The sequence below is a fragment of the Entelurus aequoreus genome, linkage group LG07, assembly GCF_033978785.1.
Source record: "Entelurus aequoreus isolate RoL-2023_Sb linkage group LG07, RoL_Eaeq_v1.1, whole genome shotgun sequence".
Classification (NCBI taxonomy): Eukaryota; Metazoa; Chordata; class Actinopteri; order Syngnathiformes; family Syngnathidae; genus Entelurus; species Entelurus aequoreus.
Window position 1 is genome coordinate 34,028,912 of NC_084737.1, and position 24,651 is coordinate 34,053,562.

The 24,651-nt window shown below is 42.0% G+C and overlaps 2 protein-coding genes across 12 annotated transcripts in view; one reads left to right on the forward strand and one right to left on the reverse strand.

Moving 5' to 3' along the window:
- Window positions 1-24,651, forward strand: part of camta1a (calmodulin binding transcription activator 1a) — a 765,387-nt gene that overhangs the window by 12,929 nt on the left and 727,807 nt on the right. The window lies entirely within an intron of this gene.
- LOC133653716 (E3 SUMO-protein ligase ZBED1-like) lies at window positions 2,491-5,661 on the reverse strand. 3 transcript variants are annotated; one of them, XM_062053302.1, is made up of 4 exons: window positions 4,416-5,661; window positions 4,021-4,155; window positions 3,540-3,845; window positions 2,491-3,454 (listed from the first exon to the last, which is right to left on the reverse strand). In XM_062053302.1, the coding sequence occupies exons 1-4, from the start codon at window positions 5,526-5,528 to the stop codon at window positions 3,332-3,334; spliced, it is 1,677 nt and encodes a 558-aa protein (XP_061909286.1). In that variant the 5' UTR covers window positions 5,529-5,661; the 3' UTR covers window positions 2,491-3,331. The 3 variants fall into 3 exon arrangements, with proteins under 3 accessions (XP_061909286.1, XP_061909285.1, XP_061909287.1); XM_062053303.1 differs by having other exon boundaries at window positions 2,494-3,845; window positions 4,416-5,371; window positions 5,456-5,595; XM_062053301.1 differs by having other exon boundaries at window positions 2,493-3,845; window positions 4,416-5,659.

The window sequence follows — 24,651 nt, forward strand, 5'->3', positions numbered from 1 at the left end:
GGGTTTTGGCACCAACTGTTGGGCTTGATCTGACCAACTGATGAAGCCTACTCGGATGAGCGGCAAAACGTCTTCCAAGACAAGCCAAGCAGTCCAGTTGCGAAAGATTGAACGCCCTGAGATGACTATTAAAATGTTGTCCATTTAAAAAAAAAACAACGAAAGGCAAATTGCTAAAAATTTTTTTATAAATAATGTTGTTTATGTATTAAAAAACTGTTAAAATAGCAGCAATGAAAACAAACAACAAAACACAAAATCTAACTTCCTCAAAAAGAAAACAAGCATTCTGTGACGATGTTTAAAAAGCTGCACACTGGTATATTGACTATTGCTTAACTATTGGCAGTTTTAGCACTCTAATAAACTCAATGTGTAGAATTATATTTTGATTAGTTCTTAAAATGTTGGCTATTTAATAGATTGTATGTTTAATCTTTTGATAACTCTGCATTGATGCATGTCTGTCTCTGTGTGTGTGTGTGTTAGCACGCGTGGTTCGCGTTTGTTATTGTGCCCTTTTTTATTGCATTGCAAATTGACGCTGCTTTAAAAAGTACTCAAATAGATGTGATGTCAACAAAGTTTAGCTTGCTGACTTTGGCTATAATAATAGTTAGTTATTTTTCACACAACTTCATCCCACATCATGCCTCCGCTTTAAATGTTCGTGTATCCCAGATGTACAGCTATAAAAACAAGGTCCGCTTTGCAAAATGAGCAAGGTATTCTTGTTTTTAACAAGAATAGGAGGAAATGTTCTCACACTTTACATGTTATCACTGGCAAGGTTTTTGCGAGTAGCGGTGCTGAACCGCTCACGCCGGAAAAACACAAGTGATGATGTCACGACTATTGTCGACAAATATGATTGTCGGTGACAAATATAATTGTCGACATTTGTTGACAATGTCGACTAATAGTTGCAGCTCTATTCTGCAGTGTGTCAGGTTACAGCCCAGAAAACATAGGATGTGAGTTCACTCTAGAACTTATAATGTTGATTAGTTGAATAATGTCTAGCTATCTTTTTTCCACATTATTATCGGGAAACACCTGTTATTAATATAATTTTATTAAATTGGCCAAGTATGACTTTAAATGACTTTGAGCCCTGGCTGTGAATCTGCAATGCAAATGCAAAGCAAAAGAACCAGTTAACTGCAGATTGGATAAAATGTGTTCTCTCGTCACTTCGCGGATCATTTACTGCCTTCTCAGTGCATTGCGGATTTTCAAGTACCATTAAGTGTGTTGAGATTTGAGTATCCATTTAAGTTTTAATGTTAAAATGATAAACTTTTAGAGCATATGAAGTGTTTTAAGCGCATATTAAGTTTTTATAAGTGGGTGTGAAAGCTTTTTAGAATGTGTGGAGTGCTTGTAAAAAGTGTAAATACCTAATAATAATCATGAATATAATAAAATCAATAGTGTGCCAAATTCGCAGAATTTCACTGATTATGAAGGGGTCTGGAAAGTGGGAACGTAACCCCCAAGATAATCTAGGAAACATTTTAAATTTGTTTTAACTGATAATCAATCAAATCAGACTTATGCACAATACAATATTGTCTAAATATTTTGGTAACATTATTACAATATAGTAATTGAACATTAATACTTTTTTTTGTAATGGGATTTATATAACTAAGGTGATGCTGTAGCTTGTTAAATGAAATTGATGATTTGTTTGATGTAAGGTTTTCTTATAGAGTGGGAAAGGAAAACAATGCATTTGAACAGAGGTGTCCAAATGTTTTGACTTGGGGGCTGTCTTGGGCAAAAACAATTTGGCAGGGGGGCCGAAAGCAGACCGCATGTAAAGTAACCATATATACACGCACATATATATAGCCTATACATATAAATGTGTACCTATATATACAAAGTATATTAATATATATATATATATATATATATATATATATATATATATATATATATATATATATATATATATATATATATATATTTATATATATATATATATATATATATATATATATATATATATATATATATATATATATATATATATACTTTGTATATATAGGTACACATTTATATATATATTTATATATATATATATATATATATATATATATATATATATATATATATATATTAGGGATGCAAATTATCGATTATTTCATTAATTGATAGTTGATAACCTTATCGATCGATCATCGATTAGTTGATAAAGCGGCGTTTTCCCCCCATCTGAGATTTCCCCTCAATAAGGTACAAAATCAAAATCAAAATTTTGCTGGTATAAAATACAAAGGACATTGTATTCCCTAATCAAATGTTTATTTGATACAAAAGTAAGTCATCTTTGTAACATGAGGAATATAATATAAAGTGCACTTTAGTCTTGTCACACATGCAAGACTTGGTAGTGGCAGCAGCCATAATAGCTAGCTTTATTTTATATAATCCCTCTTGAACTGGGAAAGGTGCCTAATGCCTATCTGTCAACTTGAAAAAATACAAGGAAGACATCCCTGAAAATTGTAACAGCAGGCAGCAAATAAGTAAGCCTGTTGGCTGTTGCAGTCTGCTGCAGAACTTCACCTTTGGACTCAGGTGAGGCTGACAAGAACTGAAGTGAAAAAACATGTCACTCACTCACTACTGTAAAGACAAGAAAAATAAAGTAACATCAAGTGCACAACATGCACAATGCACATCTTAGTCTGTCTCACAAACTATTAGAAGGCTAGCAGCCTGCAAGCTGCAACATTAATTGAATCCCTCTTGAACTGGGAAAAGTGCCTATATGACAGTCAACTTGAAAAAATATAAGGCAGACATCCCTGAAATTGTAAGTAACAGCAAAATAAGTAAACCTAAGCCTGCTGCAGAAGAACAGTCATTGATTCAACTTAACATTTGGGCTCAAGTGAGGCTGACAGAAGAACTGAATGAAAAACATGTCACTGCATAAAATAAAATAAAGTGCATGCACTATGCCCATCTTAGTTTGTCTCTCACAAACTATTAGTGTAAACATTAATGTAATAATCAGTCAGCTTGAAACAGGCTGACAACAACTTCAAGTAAACATTCCTGAAAGACAATGGTGATCGTGATAGTAAAATATTAAGCAAGCCAAGTTTAGCCAACCCTGGCTACAACAATCAACTTAATATTTAGATCATCAGGCAGGTGGACAATTGAAATTTTAACAAAGGGAAAAGTCACATTTTAGAGAAGGCTCTCTGCCTCATACATGTAACATGGCCCATGGGTACAATTGCTTATTCATTTTTATTCAAGTATATGAGCATGTCTACATGCTCAGGTGTGAGCCGTGAGCGCAGCTTGGTTACAGTAAGGCCACATGCTGAGAACACGCGTTCAGAAGGCACTGATGTAGCAGGGATACACATGTATCGTTTTGCCACTTTTGCCAACCTCGGATACCTTGCTTCATTTTTTCCCCACCAATCTGTGGGATGATTGGGATCAGAATCAAGGTTTGGCACAGCATCCTTCAGAAAACTGTCCAGCTCTCTCTCCACATCATTAGTGACCTGGTTGGTGTAGTAGGCACCCAGGAGTTGAACCATAGCAGATGTGTGTCTCTGTGGTGCAGCTTCCTGGACAGGCACGTCTGGCTGAGCCCCCTCCTCCTCCTCTCCAGTGGTACTGGCAGAGGCAGAGCTTGCTCCATCTGCTGTTGTGGATGTGGAGCTCACATCTTCTGCTTGAGCCAGTTCAAGCAGTTTGGCATTTGCTGAAATCCTCCTGGCTGGGCTGAGAAATGACAGGTGCTTGTGCCGAGGGTCCACCATCGTTGCTATCATTGGGGTTGATGTTAGGAAGTCATCAGATGCAATCTGTGTCAAATAAAAACAAATAAATAATATAACTTCAATTATTAATATAATAAGCAAGCAGTGCCACCTAACCTTACATGGGCAATGCATATTTTGTACAATGCTATGTATGTTTTGTATAGGTTATTTATTAGATGCTGCAATAATAATATTAATAATAGACATTAGCTGTTACCTTCATCCGTCTGCTCAGTGAAGCAGCCACTTTAGATTTGAATTCTGCCACTTTGCCTGAGTCTCCCTCGACTCTCTTCTTGAGGTGCACGTCGATTAAACCGAAGCTGATGGGATACGTGTTGGATATGGACACCTGAAGAAAAAAATATATATTAGTTGAGTTTAGTTCCTTTGTATAGAAAAGTTTCATAACAGTACAGATTCACAGGTTAGGTAAATAGGTACAAGGTCAACTAAAAGAAAGCTTACGTTTTCTTTCCCCCTCTTTTTTTTTACTCATAATATATGACATTGGAAATATATTACACAGAGAACAGTGATATGCATAAAGTAGCATTCAAATTAAAATGACAAAATCGTGCAAGGGGGGGGGGGGGTAAAGTAATACTCTACCTCAGTCTCTGTAGACATCACGGTAGTTGCTGTCTTCAGAGCGACTAGAACAGGGCCCATTTCCTCCATGATTTTCCAGTGGTCGTCTCTGATCTCAAGTGTCCGAGCATCAGACAGCTTGGTGAACGTGCGGTCTGATAGTACGGCGCACACCGCCCACCGCTGCTCCACCAGTCTCGCAAACATGTCACAGACTGAATTCCACCTCGTTTTGCAGGATTGAATGAGCTGGTGGCGTTCCAAGCCCATTTGGCCTTGCTTGGTTTCCAGCGCTTTGGTGGCTTTAGTGCTGTGCTTAAAGTGTTTGACCAATCTTCCTGCAGCTGCGATGACTTGGTGCAGGGTCCCAGCGAAACCATCGTTGATGGCCAGTTGTAGGGTATGGGTGTAGCATGGAACAGAGGCCCAGTCGACTCGAGGTTGGCTGTTTGCTAAGACGATGTTACTCGCGTTGTCGTGAACACAGGCTATCACTCGCCCGGTCAGCCCCCATGCATGCACAATTTCATTCAGCCGTTCTGCTAAATTATCAGCCGTATGGCTCATCGGCATACTCTCTGTGGCTAGGACTGCCGACCTCATCAGCCAGTCCTCCATGTAGTGGCAAGTGACGGTGATATAGCTCTCTGTTGTATTTGACGTCCAACAGTCAGTGGTTATTGCTACATGCGTGTTGGCCAGTCGTGCTTTCAGCTCGGCTTTCTTTCTTTTGTAGCGAGCCTCTATGCGGGTTGTTATTGTTTCTCGAGAAGGGATTTGGTAGTCTGGCTCACAATAGTTCATCAACTCACGAAACCCCTTGCCATCCACAATGCTTATAGGCAGCATATCCTTTTCAACCATGTTGCAAATCCTCTGGGTGATGCCCTCTGCCCGTGCGTCATCACACACCGCTTTTCTTTTGGAAAACGCTTCGGCGACGGAGGGCTGGCCTGGCCGTGCTCCGCCTCCACTCTCTCCTCCAAGCACAGCGGCATGTAAACTTTTTAGGTGGTAATTTAACGAACTGGTTGAATTGTTGTACTTCAAAACAGCCTTACATATTTTGCACGTTGCATCGTCCTCTTTTAGGGTGAAATGTTCCCACACAGCACTTCTCTTGCGTCGCTTCATGTTTGTTTTTCTTCTCTCGCATGTGGACTCTCATGTGTACAGCGGACATGTAGGGCTGGTCACGTGATGGTGTTGCTGCTTGGAAAAAGTACAATAAGCAACAACTCCCTCGTGTGGACTAGCGAGGTATAAACTCAGCATTACCTTCACACAGAAAACCACCGCACCGACCGTGACAGAACGGAATTGTCAATTAATTGAAATCGTTAATTTTAATCGGGTAATTTCTTAACGGCAATTAATCGAAAATCGATTAATTGTTAACATCCCTAATATATATATATATATATATATATATATATATATATATGATTTTGTAATTTATATACTACATATATATACATTACATATATACATACATACACACAATGTAAACAATGTAAATACAATTTATGTCTATACAGTTCTGAAATGAGTGTACTCCTATAGATGTTAAATATATGTGTAATGTAATTCAATAAGCATCTAAATACATTTTATATCGAAATCACTACATTAACTACAGTTGTTTTTTTTAATCAATATTTATTACAACTCTGCTGTCTGAGTGATGACATTTACAAATCTGTTTTCACACATAATCGACGATCGCAGTGATTTAAGTCTGCATATTAATTTCATACCAAATTGAAAAGGGAAGTTTGGCAAATATATAAGAATACAATACAATCTATTTGCCAGGGTAATCGCAAATACGCTGTTAGATGGATGCATGCGCACTCGCACACACACACACACACACACACACACACACACACACACACACACACACACACACACACACACACACACACACACACACACACACACACACACACACACACACGCACACGCACACATGCATACAGACACGCATACACAAATACACACATAATGCCGCTTTTTTTTCCCGCCATGCAGCAATATTATCAGGAAAATCTTAAGACACTTCAGTTTGATTAAATCAAGCTATAACAGCCGGAACAACACGTAACTTTAACTACTTCAACTTTAACATCCTCCCTCCCTACATCAGACTGTGATGATAATGCAATATGATGTATAAACAATAAAACTCTGTATATTAAGAGTATGTAAAAGTTCGACTCCTACCGTGTTTACTTCCGTAACGACCCCCCTAACGTTTTGTGATCAATCAGAAATATCAAGCAGCTAAAATGCGCCGAACATGAGGGAGTGTGGAAAGAGTGATTTGCATATTACCGATCACACATTGTAGTGGATTTATATGGGTGTAATTTCAAATTATGTTTGGTGAATGGACATGTTTTTATAATGTTTACAAAGTTCAATAAGCAGGTTGTGTGTTATGTTGACCTTGTGTTGACTTTTTGTGTTGGATTTAGTGTATTTACACCAAAAATAGGAATAGCTGTTTGGATTGGGTTATATAAATTAATATTGTGCTTGTGACACTGAAAAAACTCTTGGCCAATCCCATCTTCAACCACAACATAGCGGAAAAATTGCAGCGATCGAACTCTCAGGTAGTTAAAGTTAAGCCTGGTGTATACTCTCACGCCGCATAGCTTGTGTAGGCGACGCCGCCATACTCCCCCCCCCCTGCGTAGCCTCCCGCATGGCCTACGTGCAACTCCCAAAAATCTTAGCTTATTGTCGCCGGCGACGCAGAACGCAGAGCTGTTATTGGTCAGTTTTTGCCAAGGAGGGTCCCTAAACACAGGCCAGCAGACTTTGTGCTTGAAATGCACCAATTATTGTATGAAATGAAACAACAGAGATAAACATTTACATGAAAACGGATATTGTGTACTTAATATCTCGGTGCGCTCTAAAAATAATTACTGTTTGTTAGGGCTGGGCGATAAGGAGGGAAACAGTTTTATTAACCCAGTTAGTCAAGATGGGTATTAACAGCACAGAAAATAAACTGTTTAAGTAGCACAGAATTACATAACATAAATAAAATAGAAAAATATTATTTCTATGTAAAATAAATAACATAGCTGTGCAAATAATACAAAATGTATCAAACTCAGATAGAAAATTAATTTGCAGGCAGGCACTTTTTAATTCCTAGTCGACGATGTAATGGACTGTCACACCCGTACGGTTTTGGTCAGCACCAAGTAAGTGACTTGACTTAATTGGGCGGCTATGATCTTCCTCTCTTCAGCATACATTGGCAGCATTTCTCGTGTGAAATATGTCCGGCTTGGCAACCCGAGAACAGTTTTGATTTGGGCTTACATGGTAAACAACTCAGATGAATGTTTTATCCAGACGCATACATTTGTCCAAATGTAACCAAGTACACGCATTGTGGGTTTCCTGGACGTCGTCTACATCGCTAAAAGAAAAATCTAATGAATAGAATCCCTCTGCCTTTTCCCACTACTTTTTTAAATATATAAATCGCCCACTTGAATATTCTCTTTTGTCTTTTACGACTCTCTCGTCGTCATTTGGGATGTGCGTGTCTGTTGTGATTTAACTTCCTGGTTCGATGACCCGCCCTATCTTGCCTCTGATTGGCCTGTCCGTAATCTTAACCAATCGTGACTCATCATAGTAAACAACCAACCAATCATGGATGTTCTTATACATACAAGCACGTCTTGGAAGGAGGAAGGGCAGGGGTTTCGTAGCCCATGGAGTTTTGAGAGGGAGTGAGAAGCGGGGAAGAACAAGGAACAAATAAGAACAAATAAGCAGAGTTTGGTCATTTTAACGTGAAATAAATTATATCGATATTACAATATTTTCTTGATTCATATCTTGTTTAAAAATATATCACTATATTTTACAAACTCGATATATTGCCCAGCCCTACTGTATGTGTCGTTTTTCAGCGTATTGTCTTGTTGTTGCGCCCAGAAGAGGTCATTAAGTACGAAACTCTTTTCACACTCTTTTCAACTAGGATTGTCAATCTTGTGCTAACAACAGGTTCAATTCAGACCCATATTCTTTCTCATGCGCACACGTCTTTTCTCTCACATGCAACACTTCTCATTCTCCGTCAATAATCTTTCAGAAACTGTATACTTACAAACATTTGTGAACTCTGAACATGACCCTACAGATTAACACCAGCATGTCGTTAACTTACAATAGTTATTTAACAGTTTTTGTTTATTTACAATTACATGTTAGCTCTCTCTTGTCCCATGTCCCGAATGGCCGAATAGCGTTGCAGATAATAATAACGTCCTCTGCCACGAGTCGTTCAGAAGTTGCACAGTCTATCTTCGCAAACATTTTTTCCTGTGGTTTATAAGTAAAACGTCCATTAAAAGTGAACTGATGACTGTGAATAATTAGTTCCAGTGTAGACAACGACGTTGATGTTGTGGTTCAGTGGTTGATGTCACTCGGCACAGGAAGGAAACACACAGTATCTAGTCAACAACAGCTGCAAATGCTCCTTCTGGAGACGCTGCCCCTTAGTGTTTTGGAAGAGAATTACAAGTCTGGCACCACCACCCACGGAAGAACTATAAATCAAACAAGACGTCGTCGGTGGTGACACAAGCTACCCGATGCGACAGTATATTCCAGCCTTTATGCTCAAGACATGCAATGAACCAAACTTCTTTTTTAACTTGTGATGTCTCGTGGGTCTTCGCCGCAGGCCGCACTTGGCACCCCTGCAGTAGAGAATACATAAGTAGTTAGTCCCATAAATGTAAACTTATCTTTTCACAATCATCACTATGTTAAGTTGTATGTTTAATGTTTTATAATATTCAAGCAGAAGCTGCTTCAGTTGCAACTTGCTATTTTTTCTCAGCCGATGTTTCTCTCAGTATTTAACGAGAATTGTCAAAGTAACACAATGTTGAAACAAAGCTTAAATCATTATAATATAATGACATTTATATTTTACATTGAAATCAACAAAATGAACTGGCGAATTGTAATTTACTTTAGAATAAATTCAATGCAATACATTGTGATAACATTATGCCCAAACCCTAGAGCTTTCAATTCCCGATGTTAGTCCAGAAATGCTTATGATGAAGCTGAAATAGAGTTTCATGATTAAGCACAAGCTGTATCAGGGCTATAACTAAGATGCAGGTTAAACCCCCTATTTATCTAGCCTCATTCTTTTAATTAGCTTTACCAGTATATTGATCGCTCTTATTTCAAAGCTTGTCACGAGTTAGTCACTGCACCTCTGGCTTTGTTAACAACATTCCCTTTAACTCAGATTCCGGCCAGTGGACTGGGCGTATTCTACCACTACCACTGAACTCATGTGACTGTCATCCTACACTGTCCTTGTGGCCATTACAGAATGTCTTCATTTCACTTTCACATAATAATGTTCAAATATACCACATTTTTGAGGAATTCTGTTGAAACCACATGTTGATATTGGAGTGTGAGAGTTGTATTTGTTGTTGTTTTTCGTTCATGCTGTGAGTAGATACTATTTTTGTTCTCTTCAGTAGACTGTATTAAGCCTATGCTTTTGTGCCTTTTGATATGCTTGCATTGATGGAATCAACACTTGAAGAAGATTGCCTTTCAAATCCCCTGGCTGCTTGTGGTGCAAGTAATTCACAGTTTGTGTCACACACTGTGACTGCTTGAGTGTTTGAGTATTATTCTGTCCATTTAATAAAGGGATTAAGTGATCAAAATACCCTCTTATCTGCAGAAGTGAGCTCCATTGTTTGTTGCAGAAGGTGCAGCAGATGACAGCACATTCGTTGAAGCAAATGCCCTGCTTCCTCTATTGTTATGAAATCAGTGAAGATAAAACTCTGAAAGTAGACACAGTTTGTTGTTTACATAACTGCATACATCTATGATCAAGTGGCTGTATGTCCTTTAACACATGTAATTCAACCAGAAGCTGACCCACTTGACCTTGGACATTTAATATGCAGGTTTCACTTCTTGTAGCTGCAGAAGAGAAAACACTAGTGTAAGACTGTAAGACTGCACTTCACATCAGTAAATTGTTAAACTACTGAATTGTTGGGAAAAATATTGCCATTCAGTTTTAAACCAGAGTTGTCCCACCAGCGGTGATTCATTGAGTGATCTATGGCCAAAACATTAGCTTGCAATTTCACCACAATGTGAGCACAGATTAAAAAGAAAACCAGACAGTCTCAGAGCGTCCTGAGACAGAGACAGAAGAGAGGTTGGTGGGCGGTGGGGGGGAAACCATGGTTATTGATTAAAGATTTGTTTTTGTCAGCCTTTCCAGGCTCATGACCCTCACTCTCATCTTGAGGGTGGGGCTGGAGCAAGCAAGCATGACAGAAATCCCTCAAATTCAGGCTAAATGTTTGTTTCGAAGCCAAGGTCAGTCACAATCCAGAAGTAACACACCAGATATATGTCTTTATAATAGGGCTGGGCGAAATGGCTACCAAATTATAACGATACATTTTTTCATAACATCCGATCTTGATTTTTATCACAATTTTTTTTTTAAATGAATAGCGGATTGTCCTGTGCAGGATTATATCGAGTACTGTTGCATCCCTACTGTTTACTATTGCCATATTTTGTAACAGACTTTTCCGCCATATTTGATTGAGCTAATATATGCAAATAGCTGAGAAGTGTCACTTTGTACATATTTATTATGATTGTGTTTACTAGATGTGCAACCTTACAGGAAACCCACGCTACGGTCCGGACAACGGTTTTGCTTCTTTTTCGATACATTTTGTGGGTGTAAACAACTTTTTTTTCCCTCTCAGAATTATTTTGTTATTTTGATTGTCATCACAAATATTCTGCAGTAAACAAAGTATCATTGGTGTATTGAATACTATAGGACTTTTTTCAAGTTGACATTTACTAAACATCACTTTCAAATGTTAAATTATTATCCGCATTCTTTGATTACTTGTATACATCAGTCCTTTGGCAAACAGCAAGCGGTGAAATACCGTATTTAGCTTATATTTAATAAAAATACATTAAAGTACAGTTTGGATTTGAGTGACTGTAAAATAATGTGTACAAGCACATAAATTAAGTTTAATGAATATTTCAGGAACAAAATGTTTTTTATCCACAAACTCAAAAATTATTTGAACACAGTGTCTGTCTGCAGAGTTTTTTAGTATATCTTATATCAGAGGAGTTGAATCTTTGCAGAGAAAAAAACATAAATTCTGCTGAAAAATATTTAGACATAAAAATGCCTTTTTCTGATTAAATTAGTGTGTGTGTTTATTCTCCCACTCAGAACCAATACAGTAGTTTAGTAACAAAGACGTTCTGTGAGTGCCTGTGAGTCAGCATTCGGGGCAGGATTAATGGTGAGCTGCAGCAGATAGGGAAACTAAAGTCTGTCACTAAAGTCACTGCTCCTTCTCAACGTTGTGTTTCAATTGTATGCATGTTAGTCATATTTCTTTATTTTATTCCATCTGGGCTGCACTTCCAGCTGTGTAAGGTAAAGAGGCACAACGCTAATTGAACATTAATTACGTCGTGACGAGCCTCACTTTCGTGAAGGTGGAACAGTCGTGTACATGGACACACACACACACACACACACACACACACACACACACACACACACACACACACACACACGCACAAACGCACGGACAAACGCATGCACGCACACACGCACCCACGCACGCTTGCTTGCTTATGGTTGTCCATCGAGTCCGATGACGACATCCACTTCTATCGGTGAGTTCGTTGGTGGCTGAATAGCCCTATCCTGGATACACAAACCCTACTGCAGGTAGGGCATGCAAATGTAGTGGTGGTGGTGGAAACTGCAACCGTAGGTGTATTCCTCCACACACACACACACACACACACACACACACACACACACACACACACACACACACACACACACACACACACACACACACACACACATACACACAGGATCACGGTCAATGAAGGCCGCCTACTGTTTACTACCGGGGTATCTTTTAACACAGTGGTCCCCAACCACCGGGCCGCGGCCCAGTATCGGTCCGTGGATCGATTGGTACCGGGCCGCACAAGAATAAATAAATAAATAAATACTTTTTTTTTTTTTTTTTTTCATTCTTATTTTTATTTTTATTAAATCAACATAAAAAACACAAGATACACTTACAATTAGTGCACCAACCCCCCAAAAAACCCTCCCCCATTTACACTCATTCACACTCATTCGCACAAAAGGGTTGTTTCTTTCTGTTATTAATATTTCTGGTTCCATCCATCCATCCATTTTCTACCGCTCATCCCTTTTGGGGTCGCGGGGGGCGCTGGAGCCTATCTCAGCTACAATCGGGCGACATTATATATCAATGTAGATCAATACAGTCTGCAGGGATACAGTCTGTAAGCACACATGATTGTATTTCTTTATGACAAACAAAAAAACAAAAAATACCCCCCCCCCTCCCGTTGACCGGTCCGCAGCTACAAAAAGGTAGGGGACCACTGCTCTAACAGATATTTCCGCCATGTTTGATTGAGGTAAAAATTCTAACAGCTGATCACCATGATCAAACTCAAATTAATCGTGATCATCGACCAAGATCATATAGTCGCCCAGCCATACTTTATAACCATTCCTCAGATGAGGGTATGAACTGGGAACAAGTCTCAGTCTCTGTGTTTAACAACATTAATATTCCTATTTAAGTCTTACAGTATTCATATTTTAAACATATGAGCTGAGTTTCATGTTTTAAGACGGCCACAATCATTCCAGTGCCAAAAAAACCCACAATCTCCTCCCTCAATGATTACCGCCCCGTTGCACTCATCCCCATCATAATGAAGTGCTTCTAGAGGCTGGTAAAGGTATATATTGTCTCCAGACTTCCCCCCACATTCGACCCATACCAGATTGCTTATCGCCATCTCCTCTGCACTCCACCTGAGCTTAGAACATCTGGAAGGAAAGGACACACACGTGCGGATGTTGTTCCTGGACTTCAGCTCAGCATTCAACACCATCATCCCGCAGCACTTGGTGAGCAAACTGGCACCCCTTGGATTCAGTAACCCCCTTTGCAACTGGCTGCTTGACTTCCTCACAGACAGACCCCAATCTGTGAGAGTGGGCAACAACACCTCCAGTGCCATCTCCCTGAGCACCGGCTCCCCCCAGGGCTGCCTCCTGAGTCCGCTGCTGTTCACGTTGATGACCCATGACTGCTGCGCCAGGTCCACTACTAACCACATTGTGAAGTATGCGGACGACACGACAGTAGTGGGCCTCATCCGTGACAACAATGACATGGATTACAGGGAGGAGGTGAAACATCTGGTTGACTGGTGCAGAACCAACAACCTGGTCCTGAATGCTAACAAGACCAAGGAGATCATCGTTGACTTCAGGAAGCACAAGTCCAGCCACGCTCCACTCTACATCAACGGCACAGCGGTGGAGATAGTAAGCCGCACCAAGTTCCTGGGGGTGCAGATAACTGACAATATAACCTGGTCCCTACACACCGGAGCTCTTGTAAAAAGAGCTCAGCAGCGCATGCACTTTTTGCGTCGGATGAAAAGAGCACAGCTCCCTCCCCCCATTCTCAGCACATTCTACAGAGGCTCTATAGAGAGCCTGCTGACCAACAGCATCTCTGTCTGGACTGGAGCCTGCAATGCCTCAGACTGGAAGTCTCTCCAGAGAGTGGTGAGGACGGCGGAAAAGATCATCAGGACTCCTCTTCCTCCTATCCAGGAGATCGCAAAAAGCAGCTGCCTGACCAGGGCTCAGAAAATCTGCAAAGACTCCCCCCACCCCCACCAAGGACTGTTTTCACTGCTAGACTCTAGAAAGAGGTTCCGCAGCCTCCGAAGCAGAACCTCCAGGTTCTGTAACAGCTTCTTCCCTCAAGCCGTAAGACTCTTGAACGCATCATAATTAAATTATCCCCTCAACTCCCCCAAAATGGATTATCTCGCTGGAATAAAAAAGACAATATAACATTGTGACGGACTCAAGCCGTCTTGTGGGTTCCATTGACGATCCAAGGAAGACATGTTGCGGCAGGTGTAGACTTTTGTTTATTTTTTCAAATAAAACCCCTCAGTCTCAGGTCGCTTTGCAGCTCCTCTTCCCTGCTCGCTCTCCGGTCAGCTTTTCAGCCGGCCGCATCTTCGTCTTCGGCGTCGTGTTCGCTCCTCATTAACCTCTGCGTGTCTCGCTGACTCTCCACCTCCTTCTCTCCCGTCGCTCTCGGCCGCTGTCTCTTTAAACACTGCGAGGGGATTAGGTAATTGTGACCAGGTGCGCGATCCCCGCACCTGGTTGCCGCGTCTCTCTCGCCGCTTGCTCGCCGTCCCCGCCTCCTCGCCGCCATTTTGGAGTGGGCCCCTGCGCAGCACGCCCCGCCGTCGGTCCTCCGGCTCCGCCTCGCCACAGTTCTCCATCGCCGGACGCAAGCCGGGCTTCCGACCGGCTAAGCCTACTCCCTCCCCCCTTTTTGAGGGAGCGGGACGTGAGGACGGCCAGGTTCTCCTGTGGCCCCGGTTTTCTCCTCCCCTGTGTCCTTTTCTTCTTCCTTGTCCTTTTCTCCTTCTTCTGTATTCTTTTCTTGTCCTGTACCTTGTTTGCCTTTGTCTTTTTCTTTGTCTTCTTCTTTGTCTTTTCCTTCTTCTTTGTCTTTGTCTTGTTGTTGTTGTTGTTGTTGTTGTTGTTGTTGTTGTTGTTGTTCTTGTTCTTCTTCTTCTTCTTCTTCTTCTTCTTCTTCTTCTTCTTCTTCTTCTTCGTCGTCTTTTCCTTTATCTTGTTCTTCTTCTTCTTCTTCTTCTTCTTCTTCTTCTTCTTCTTCTTCTTCTTCTTCTTCTTGTTGAGCACTAGAGTGGTTTCCCTCCTGTGCTTCTTCCACCACTTCCTCTTCTTTTGTGGGGGGCCATTCGCCGCCCCCCGTCTGGCCCGCCAGGACCTGCAGGAGCCGCAATTGTTTGCGGGACCCTTCGAGACGCTGGCGGCTGCTTGCCGCCAGTTCCGTGAACGCCCCCACGAGGGCCCACAGGAGATCGTCCTCCCCCGCCTCCGATGGTCCAGCCACGTTGGGTGCCAAATGTGACGGACTCGTCCCGTCTTGCGGGTTCCATGGACCATCAAATAGAGACATCTTCGCTTCGAGCAGGGTTGTGACTTTGTTTATTTTTCAATATCAAGTATTTTGTGCTTTTCAGCACTTGCCTCCCTCTGCTGCTCGTTCCGCCGTCTCTTCAGCTTTTCAGCCGGCCGCGTCTTCTGCGTCTTTTGCTCAGTCTCTCTCGCTCCTCCAGCACTCCGGGCTCTCCACCTCCTTTCCCCCCGTCGTCCTCGGCTGCCGCCTTCTTAAACACCGCGAAAGGATCATCAGCTGATTGTGACCAGGTGCGCGATCCCCCCACCTGGTCACGATTGCCTCGCCGCCTGCTCGCCGTCCCCGCCTCCTCACCGCCATCTTGGAGCGGGCTTTGGCGCAGCACGCCTCGCCGTCGGTCCTCCGGCCCCGCCTTCCCACAAACATACACATCCATAAACGTGGACGCATGTGAAAAAGTGCAATATATTTATCTGTACAGTAATCTATTTATTTATTTATATATATTTATCTATATTTAATTATTTTATATATATATTTATATATTATTTATATATATTCATTTATTTATATATGCACCTTATTGCTTTTTTTTATCCTGCACTACCATGAGCTTATGTAACGAAATTTCGTTCTTATCTGTGCTGTAAAGTTTAAATTTGAATGACAATAAAAAGGAAGTCTAAGTCTAAGTCTCTAAGTTGTTTGTAAGGAATTACATGGAATTTACCACAGATGCAAGTGCTGACAAAGCTTGAAAACTAATTTTAAAAATAAGTGATTGAATTTGACCCCGGAAAATGGGTTCTGTGCAGAACATTGCAAAAGTGTGTAATTCCATCTACTGCCAATCAATTCAAACTAATTGATTGTCTGTATTCCAAATCTGGCATTCAAACTAATCACATGCAGGCTGTCTTGAGCTGATGAGATGCTATTGTGGATAAATCTTTAGTGGTGAACAAAGTGTTGCTGAAAGAAGATTACAGCAGAACATCTGGGGTACCATTAACATGGATAAATAACAGCTGAGAGAATGAAACAGTGTTATGAAAGCACAACTCTTTAGGAAAAATAATCTCTGCACTCAACGGCAGTTATGTCTCGTTCATTTTTTTGTGTGCTATGGGAGCCTCGTGAGAGATGTTTCCATGTAAAACCAAACGGCTCTCAAGTAAGACAAGGACTGCCAGATTAGAGTAGGCCAACTCTGAACAGCTGAGTAGTTGAGTGCCTAAAACACATAGTTTATTTAAAAATGCAGTGTACAGTTTGAAGCAGAAGAGCTAAAAGTTATAAAGTCTGTTACAAAGAATGGCCCTCTGATATGCAATTGGCTTATTAAATTATTTTCTACACACCTAATACAAATGATTTGTCCATTGTGGTGCTGACAAAACAAAAATAGGGGAAAGGAGCAAATCACTTGATAAGTACAACCTCTCAAGTGCATGTGCTAATCTTTGACCTCAGCTACCCTGACCATTTTGTGTCAAATATCATTTAAAATCAATAGGATATGGTCCCCCATCCCGCAAAAAAAATGAAATAAATACTTTTCCCAGACATGTGAAGCTCAGGGATCTCTACAGATAAGAAGTATGTATTGTTGTAGAACTTGATTTTATTCAGAGTACAGTGGTATAAAATTGCTCATAACTCTCAAAACTCATATTTTAAATCGAAGTTCCCAATTGAAATGAATAAAAATTACATTGTACGTTGTAAGACCCCCCAAAACACCACAATCATAACATGTAATACGCTTTTAAATAAGACAAACAGACATTTTCAATTAATTAATCTTGTATAAAAAACAATACAATAGAATGTAGTACAAACAACTACAGTAGTGTTATGAAGTAATGTAATATTAATTTACAGATTTTTACAGTATCTCCTGCGAGCTGCTTCTACCTCAAACATACCATCAACAGCTTTTCTTTATTCCAATGGATAAATTCTTAATTCAGTCCAGTTTAAAAAAATATTTGAAGGCCCTTGGCTAGCGTTATGACTAATTCTGCTTCGGAATGGTGCAAATTGTAAAGTGATATGCTCGTACCCTTGTACACTGACCTTCGCCAGGTCAGCTAAACGCACACCTCAATTATGTTTTTCAGTGATTTCTTTCTTTTATACAATGCATATCACCCAATTGTTCTTCTCAACACTGTCATTGAAACTCATGTTCTTTGTCCCCATGGTTGGAAAACGTTTTGTGGATCTCTAGCTATAAGCTAGTGCTAGTGAGTAAGGCGCTGGATGTTTCGGTTGGAAATTATGTAGTTCATTCACTGTGACATTCGTTATGCCCACTAACTGTGGGGAGGCTAGTAAACTCACATTTTTGCTTGCAACCTAAAGCACAACAGTTAACCGAGATACAGCTTATACCCCAAAAAATCTTGTGATATCTGGCACTCGCAAGCCAAGGTACCACTGCATTTAATTCACGTTGGTTGAGATACACTATTTTAATCACCATTTGTTGATTACTGAGTGTGTTATTTAGTTTGCAGATTCATGCAAAACGACACAATGATTTCCTAAACTTCAGGTATGGTTGGCCAAAGCGCTAAGAAAGAAGCACATTGAAATTCTGTTTTTTTTTGTATTGTTGTTTGCATTTGGTCAAGTGGGCCAGTGACCTAATTGATCAACCTATTTGTTTTTTATATTAGAAATATACTCAATGGAAATAATATCTACATTAACGTTGGTTACATTTTTTTTTTTTCATATGCACATTTGTAATCTGCTTGCTCTTGGCATTTGACATCGATGTAATGTTAAACAAATCATTTAGAGGAACACGGTTAAGACGTTGTTAGCCTTGCTGAGTTTAAATATGTGACATTTCAAAGCATAAGGCAGGTTTATTACAATTGTGTGTAGGGATGTATATCATTGAGAATTCATTGATACGATACCCTTATTGGTATTCCTTATCGATACAGGTATTTATCTGTACTCTTATTGGTACTATATGTAATTGGTAGAAATAAAGATTTGAAAAAATGCATTTAATTAGCATTTATATTAGCTCAAGAAGGTGAACACCTCCAACATGATGTACTGTAACATATCAGAGCAGGGACGTCTTTTATCAACAACTGTTTTTTAAAAGTCTTAAAGAAGTCAACTAGGTGTGCAGTGCATGGTGAAATGCAGTTATATCATCTTCTTGTAAACACCTCACATATTCATCACTCTGTTTCTATCCATTACAATTACACTTAGCTGGAAATAATATTTATATATGGCATGTGTAAGGAAGGGGATAGTAGTTATTTTAGAGTTGGGACACGATGGACAGATTCCGGCCAGAGAATCCTTTTATCATCTTTATTGCTGAAAGGTAGATTTAAATGTGTATGGTTTCGTGTGTGTGTGGTCTAAACAAATAAAGAAAAGAGGAAAAATTACAATCCAATTATATACTCATTAATATGCAGCAATATACATGGATATGCATACATAATATAATATAATATAAAGGTGTGCATAACAACAACATATATACTGCATTTAACTATGTATGAACTTCCAACAAGTTTCTAAGCTTCAGAGCCATACATGGCGATTATGTGGTCTCTGTCGCCATCTAAAGGCCAAACTCCACCATCGCAGTTGCAATGACGTTAAATAAACTACACGTGAATGTAAACGCCGTCAACGAGACTAATTATCTCTCAATCGACCCAAAAACAACCGATCTTAGCATACAATGCACCAAACATTTGCAGAAGTAGCAAGGCACGACATTCAGTTCAAATGCTGTAACAGTATGTGACAAAACTTACATTTAGTCGTCAACGCACACAAGGCTGGCTGCCACCACTGATTGAAACCGGCTATTCTGACAAAGACGTGCTTTAAAGGGGAAATGACGTCACAGATTGACCTATCAACTTAAAGGCATAGGAACATCACAAAACTGGTTAAAGGCACACAATAGGCTTTCGTACACAGCCGCCCCCAATTGTCCGTATGGCAGTTGGAACTAGAAGAAAGTCTATGAGGTAGTGTCCTCGTCATCAAGAGGTGGAAGCATGATCAGTCGGGCGACTGGGCGAAGGTAGGTGCGATTCTTCACTTGTACTCTGGCAGTCCGGACCCGTCCATCTGCTCCTGGATGTGTCTGAGTGATCCGTCCTACAGGCCACGATCCTCGGGGGAGTTGAGGATCCACTATCAAGACAACTTGACCGGCCAAAAGGGTCTTGCCATCGTTCCTCCACTTGTTACGTTCTTGAAGCCCTGGCAGGTAATGCTGGATGAAAGATGACCAGAAGTGATCTGCTAGGACTTGGCTGTGCCTCCAACGTCTTTTTCCGAGACCACAAGGATCGTAGATTGCTTGAGGTAGAGATGAATCGTGACGGCCCATAAGAAGGAGATTGGGCGTGACTGGGTCTGGGTCTGAGGCGTCCGAAGACAGGTAACCAAGAGGTTTAGCATTCATTATGCCTTCAACCTCTATCAATGTTGTCAGTAATACTAGTTCAGGGACTGTTTGGTCTTTGAGAACAACTCTGTGTGCTGTCTTAATGGATTTTACTTCTCTCTCCCATGTGCCCCCAAAATGTGGTGCGCTTGGAGGATTGAATCGGAACGAAATCTGGTGCTCTGCAAGTTGCTCTCTCAACTGTGGTTCCATTGAAGCAACTGCTTCACGTAATTCACGTTCTCCACCAACAAAGTTGGTACCATTGTCCATGAGGAGTTCAAAGGGTTTGCCGCGTCGTGAGATTAATCTTCTTAAGGATAGCAGGAATGCGTCCGTATCAAGATTCTCCAGTAGTTCCAAGTGTACAGAACGAGTTGTCATGCACTTATAGATAATACCCCATCGTTTCTCTGTGCGGCGCCCAATTTTCACTTGGAGAGGTCCAAAGCAATCAACTCCGGTTGAATAGAAAGGTGGCTTATGAAGTCGCAGTCGAGCAGGGGGGTAATCAGCCATTTTAGGAATGTCAGGCTTGGCTTTCCAACGACGACATTCTAGACATGTATACTGATATTTCCGTATTGCTTCTCTGCCCCTTAAGATCCAAAATCTACGTCGTATTTCAGCAAGAACTCTTTCTGGGCCAGGGTGCAACAGTACTTCATCATGTTCCTTTATGACAAGCTTTGTCACATGGTGGCTTGGATCCAACATTATAGGGTGGATTCTCTCCCAATCTAAACTCTCCGCATGCCGCAACCGTCCACCAACTCTGAGTAATCCTGTGGCTCCTTCGTATTCTGGTGAAAGTGATGCAAGTCGACTGTCTGAAGGCGGAGACCGTCCAGCCTTGAGCGCTCTCAACTCTTCTGGGAAACAATCTCCTTGAACCCTTTGCAATATAAGTTTTTCGGCTTGCAGAAAATCCACGGCGGAAGGTGGGGATGAAGCACCAGCATCAGCCGCCCCATGAAGGGAGCTAGCTGTCTCTTGTAGAAGCTGTTTCCATGTGGAGAACTTACTGAAATCAGTAAGCTGAGTGGATGAAGCACAGGAAATAGTTCCAACGAAGGCGGATTTCCTCAGCTCTGTGGCATCCGGTTCCAGTTCAGATGAAGGCAAATTGGGCCACTCATTTTCTGGCAGGTAAAGGAAGTGCGGGCCCTTATTCCAGCGGTGCTCTTGGATCATTTCCTGCAGGGTGAGTCCACGAGTGATATCGTCTGCTGGATTATTCAGAGAATCAACATAACGCCACTGGGTGGGGTTTGTTAGGGTTTGAATTTCGGTGATGCGAGTCCCCACAAATACTTTGAAGCGACACGATTCTGATTTGATCCAGTGCAGCACGGTCGTTGAGTCTGACCATAGCGTGATGCGATCTGAAGGGACACCGAGCTCTGTCTCTATCACTTTGGCCAGCTGTGCTCCTGTAAGTGCAGCACTGAGCTCTAGTCGCGGGATGGACAGTTGCTTTTTCGGTAAAACTCATGATCTGGCGAACACGAAAGACACATGGGTGTGCTGATTGTCATCTACTGACTGCATAAAGGCCACTGACCCATAGGCGCGCTCGGAGGCATCGCAGAAGATGTGAATATGTCTGGTTGAAGTGGGAGTGTTCACAGTAAAAGGTACATAGGAACGGGGCACCTTAAATTGTTGTAAAGTGGGAATCTCACGTACCCAGGTTGACCACTTGTCAAGGAGATCTGCAGGCTGGATCTGGTCGTCCCAGCCGAGGTTGGACTTCTACATATCTTGGATGAGCACCTTACACCGAGTGGTAAATGGTACAATGAATCCTAGGGGGTCATAAAGCTTGGCTAGGACACTGTAGACATTTCGAAGAGTGGCAGCTGATGATTCTGTTGTGTGACGCTTGAAACTCAGCGTGTCATTCAAACAATCCCAGCATAGTCCAAGAGTGGGTTCATGGAGGTTATCATTTGCTTTGGATAACCACAGCTCACTAGTTGCTGATCGTGCATCAGGTGGTAGATGGGCCACAACTTCTGGCATGTTGCTAGCCCACTGTCGGATCTTGAAACCTCCCTTGCTAAGAAGTTTACGCAGAGTGTCAATTAGAGCTTTGGCTTCTTCAACCTTACTCAGACTGTGGAGGCAATTGTCCACATAGAAGGAGTGCTCAACCACTTGCATGAGCAGAGAGTCTGGTGGCTCATAGTCCCTGACGTGCTGCTGTAAGGCGTACACTGCACAACAGGGGCTGCAGGTTGTTCCGAAAGGTAGGACCTGCCATTCAAAGATCTGCGCTCTAGATTCCCTGTCCATGTTCCGCCACAGGAATCGTAGGAGTGGTTTATCATGGTCAAGTAAGCAGATCTGGTGAAACATTGACTTGATATCCCCGCTTATGGCTATTGCATGACATCGGAACCGCAAGAGGACCCCAATCATAGTAGGGCCCAACGTTGGTCCAGGGAGGAGATGATCATTCAAAGACTGGCCATTGTAGGAGAAAGAACAGTTGAAGACCACTCTGTCTTTCCCATTGTGGTGCACCATATGATGTGGTACGTACCACGACTCAGTACTCTTTGCTGCCTCCTTTGAAGGAATCTCAGCAACGTATCCTGTTTTGATAAGTTTGTCCATCTCTCTACGATAAGAGGTTGCAAGGTGAGGGTCTTTGGCCAACCTGCGTTCAATGCTGCGCAAGTTTGGCATTACAGCATCTGAGGGTGCACATAGCATAGTGCTTGGCTGGCGACGTAACAGGGGTGTCGCGTAGCGCTGGATACCATCAACAGGTTCACGCTTAGAGTCAGTCTGTAAAAGAGAGAGACCTTGTTGGTCCTGCTTGGAACGAGATGCAATCTTCTCGCTGACGTAAGGGAGAGTATCGATCTGCCAGAGACGTTCCACATTCTTGAAAAGTTCAGGATATGGGGATTCAGTGGTCACGTGCAGACAGGAAGGTTGATGGGAAGATGCATAAATCACAGACGGACCTTGTAGGGACCAGCCTAGGTTGGTACAGACTGCTATGGGGCCGCCAGATGGGCCTGCTCGCACCGGCTCTGTAGGAGCAAGAAGCTGAGACATATCAGAACCTATGAGGAGTAGCGGTTGCGCTCGATGGATAGGCAGCAAAGGAAGGTCTTTGAGGTGCTCGTAGCGGTTTTGGAGGGCCGCTACTGGATATGTGTGCTGAGATAGGCTCAGATTCTCAGCTGTGAAGGCATTTTTAATCCAATACTTCTTGCTTGGCTTGAAGATGGGGGAGACGTGAAGGCTGACTGACGAACCATTGAGCACTTTCACTTCTTGTTGAACAGTTCTCAGGTGAAGGGTTTCAGGATGCTTAGCAAGTTGTAGCTGCTCTACTGCATAGGGGAGGATGAGTGTTCTCTCAGAACCATCATCAAGCACAGTAAATGTCTCTAGAGTGCGGTCTCCATTTTGTAGGAGCACTTTAACAACTTTCAGCAGAACTCTTTGAGGGCTTTGAGGCTGTTCCAGGTAGACTGTGGGTTTTTGGTTACTCATCATCAGGACTTGTTGAGATGACTCTTGGATCGTGTCATGCAGTACTGTGAGGTGCGTCTCTTTGCATAAGTTACAAGGGTGTTTAAGCGTACATGCTGCAGCTTTGTGGCCACGACCGCACTTCCAACATCTGTTACCTTCTTGGATCCACTTATTGATCTCACTGGTATTCAGTTACTTGAAGTCCAGGCATGAGTTGAGGTAATGCTTCTTACTGTTGCAAAATGGACAATAAGGACTAGGTTTAAAGGGTTGTGACTTTGTCAGATTGGTGCTCTGGCTGCGACCGGTTTCACCAGAACATAAGAGAATTGACGCCGTCCGTTGTTTGGGCCATGGACTATTATAATCCCTCTTGGCAGGAGGAGGCCCCGGGTTGTAGAGGTGAGTGACTCGGCTGGCCAGGCGCTTAGCTTGAGCTTTAACTTGGAGCCAGGATGCCAGGTCGGGCAGGGTGTAAGTTTGGTTGGTACCTGGCTGTAGAATGCCTCGACAAAGGAGGCATTTTACTTATGAGGCGGTCAACGTGAGAACCACATTTGAGCTCGTATCCAAGGGGTCCCTCTAAAGTCCGCAGCATGCCAACTAAGGTCTGAACTGAGAGAGCGAACGTGTCGAAAACTTCTGCATCCCCCACTCTGATGGCTGGTGAGTTAAGAATAGCTCCTAGTTCACTCTGTACTAGTTGTCTAGGCTGGCCATATTTGTCTTGTAGAGACCCTAGCGCAGCCGTGTACGGGTTTGGGTCATACATGAATGACTTGGCTAACTGCAGAGCTTTAGGGAGTTTGAGCTGATTTAGTAGAACTTGATATTTATATTGCTCGCTGAGGTGAGGATGACTATTCATCAAGTTCTCTAGCGCCATCTTGAGTAGGGCGAAATCACTTTTCCGGCCACTCTCAAACCTTGGAAGTACTGGTTTGGGAATGCCATAGGAAGTAGCGATCAGCGTCTCGATGCCCGGGTAGGACTAGGGTGGTGCTGCCGGGGCTGGAGTAGCAGATGGTAGGTAATGTGTATTGAACATACTGCCCAGCAGGAGGAGGTGCACCAGCTGGAACTGGTGGTTGTGGCACAAAAGTTTGCATGGTTTGTGGCACTGCGGCTGCATGTGTCATTGTTGATGCATAACTAGATGTGGGAA

Coding starts and splice junctions, on each gene's coding strand:
- LOC133653716 (XM_062053301.1), bottom strand. CDS start 5,528: ATGAAGCGACGCAAGAGAAGTGCTGTGTGGGAACATTTCACCCTAAAA. Junction 4,156..4,415: donor TGATGTCTACAGAGACTGAG/GTAGAGTATTAC, acceptor TTTTTTCTTCAG/GTGTCCATATCCAACACGTA. Junction 3,846..4,020: donor CACTGAGCAGACGGATGAAG/GTAACAGCTAAT, acceptor TATTTGACACAG/ATTGCATCTGATGACTTCCT.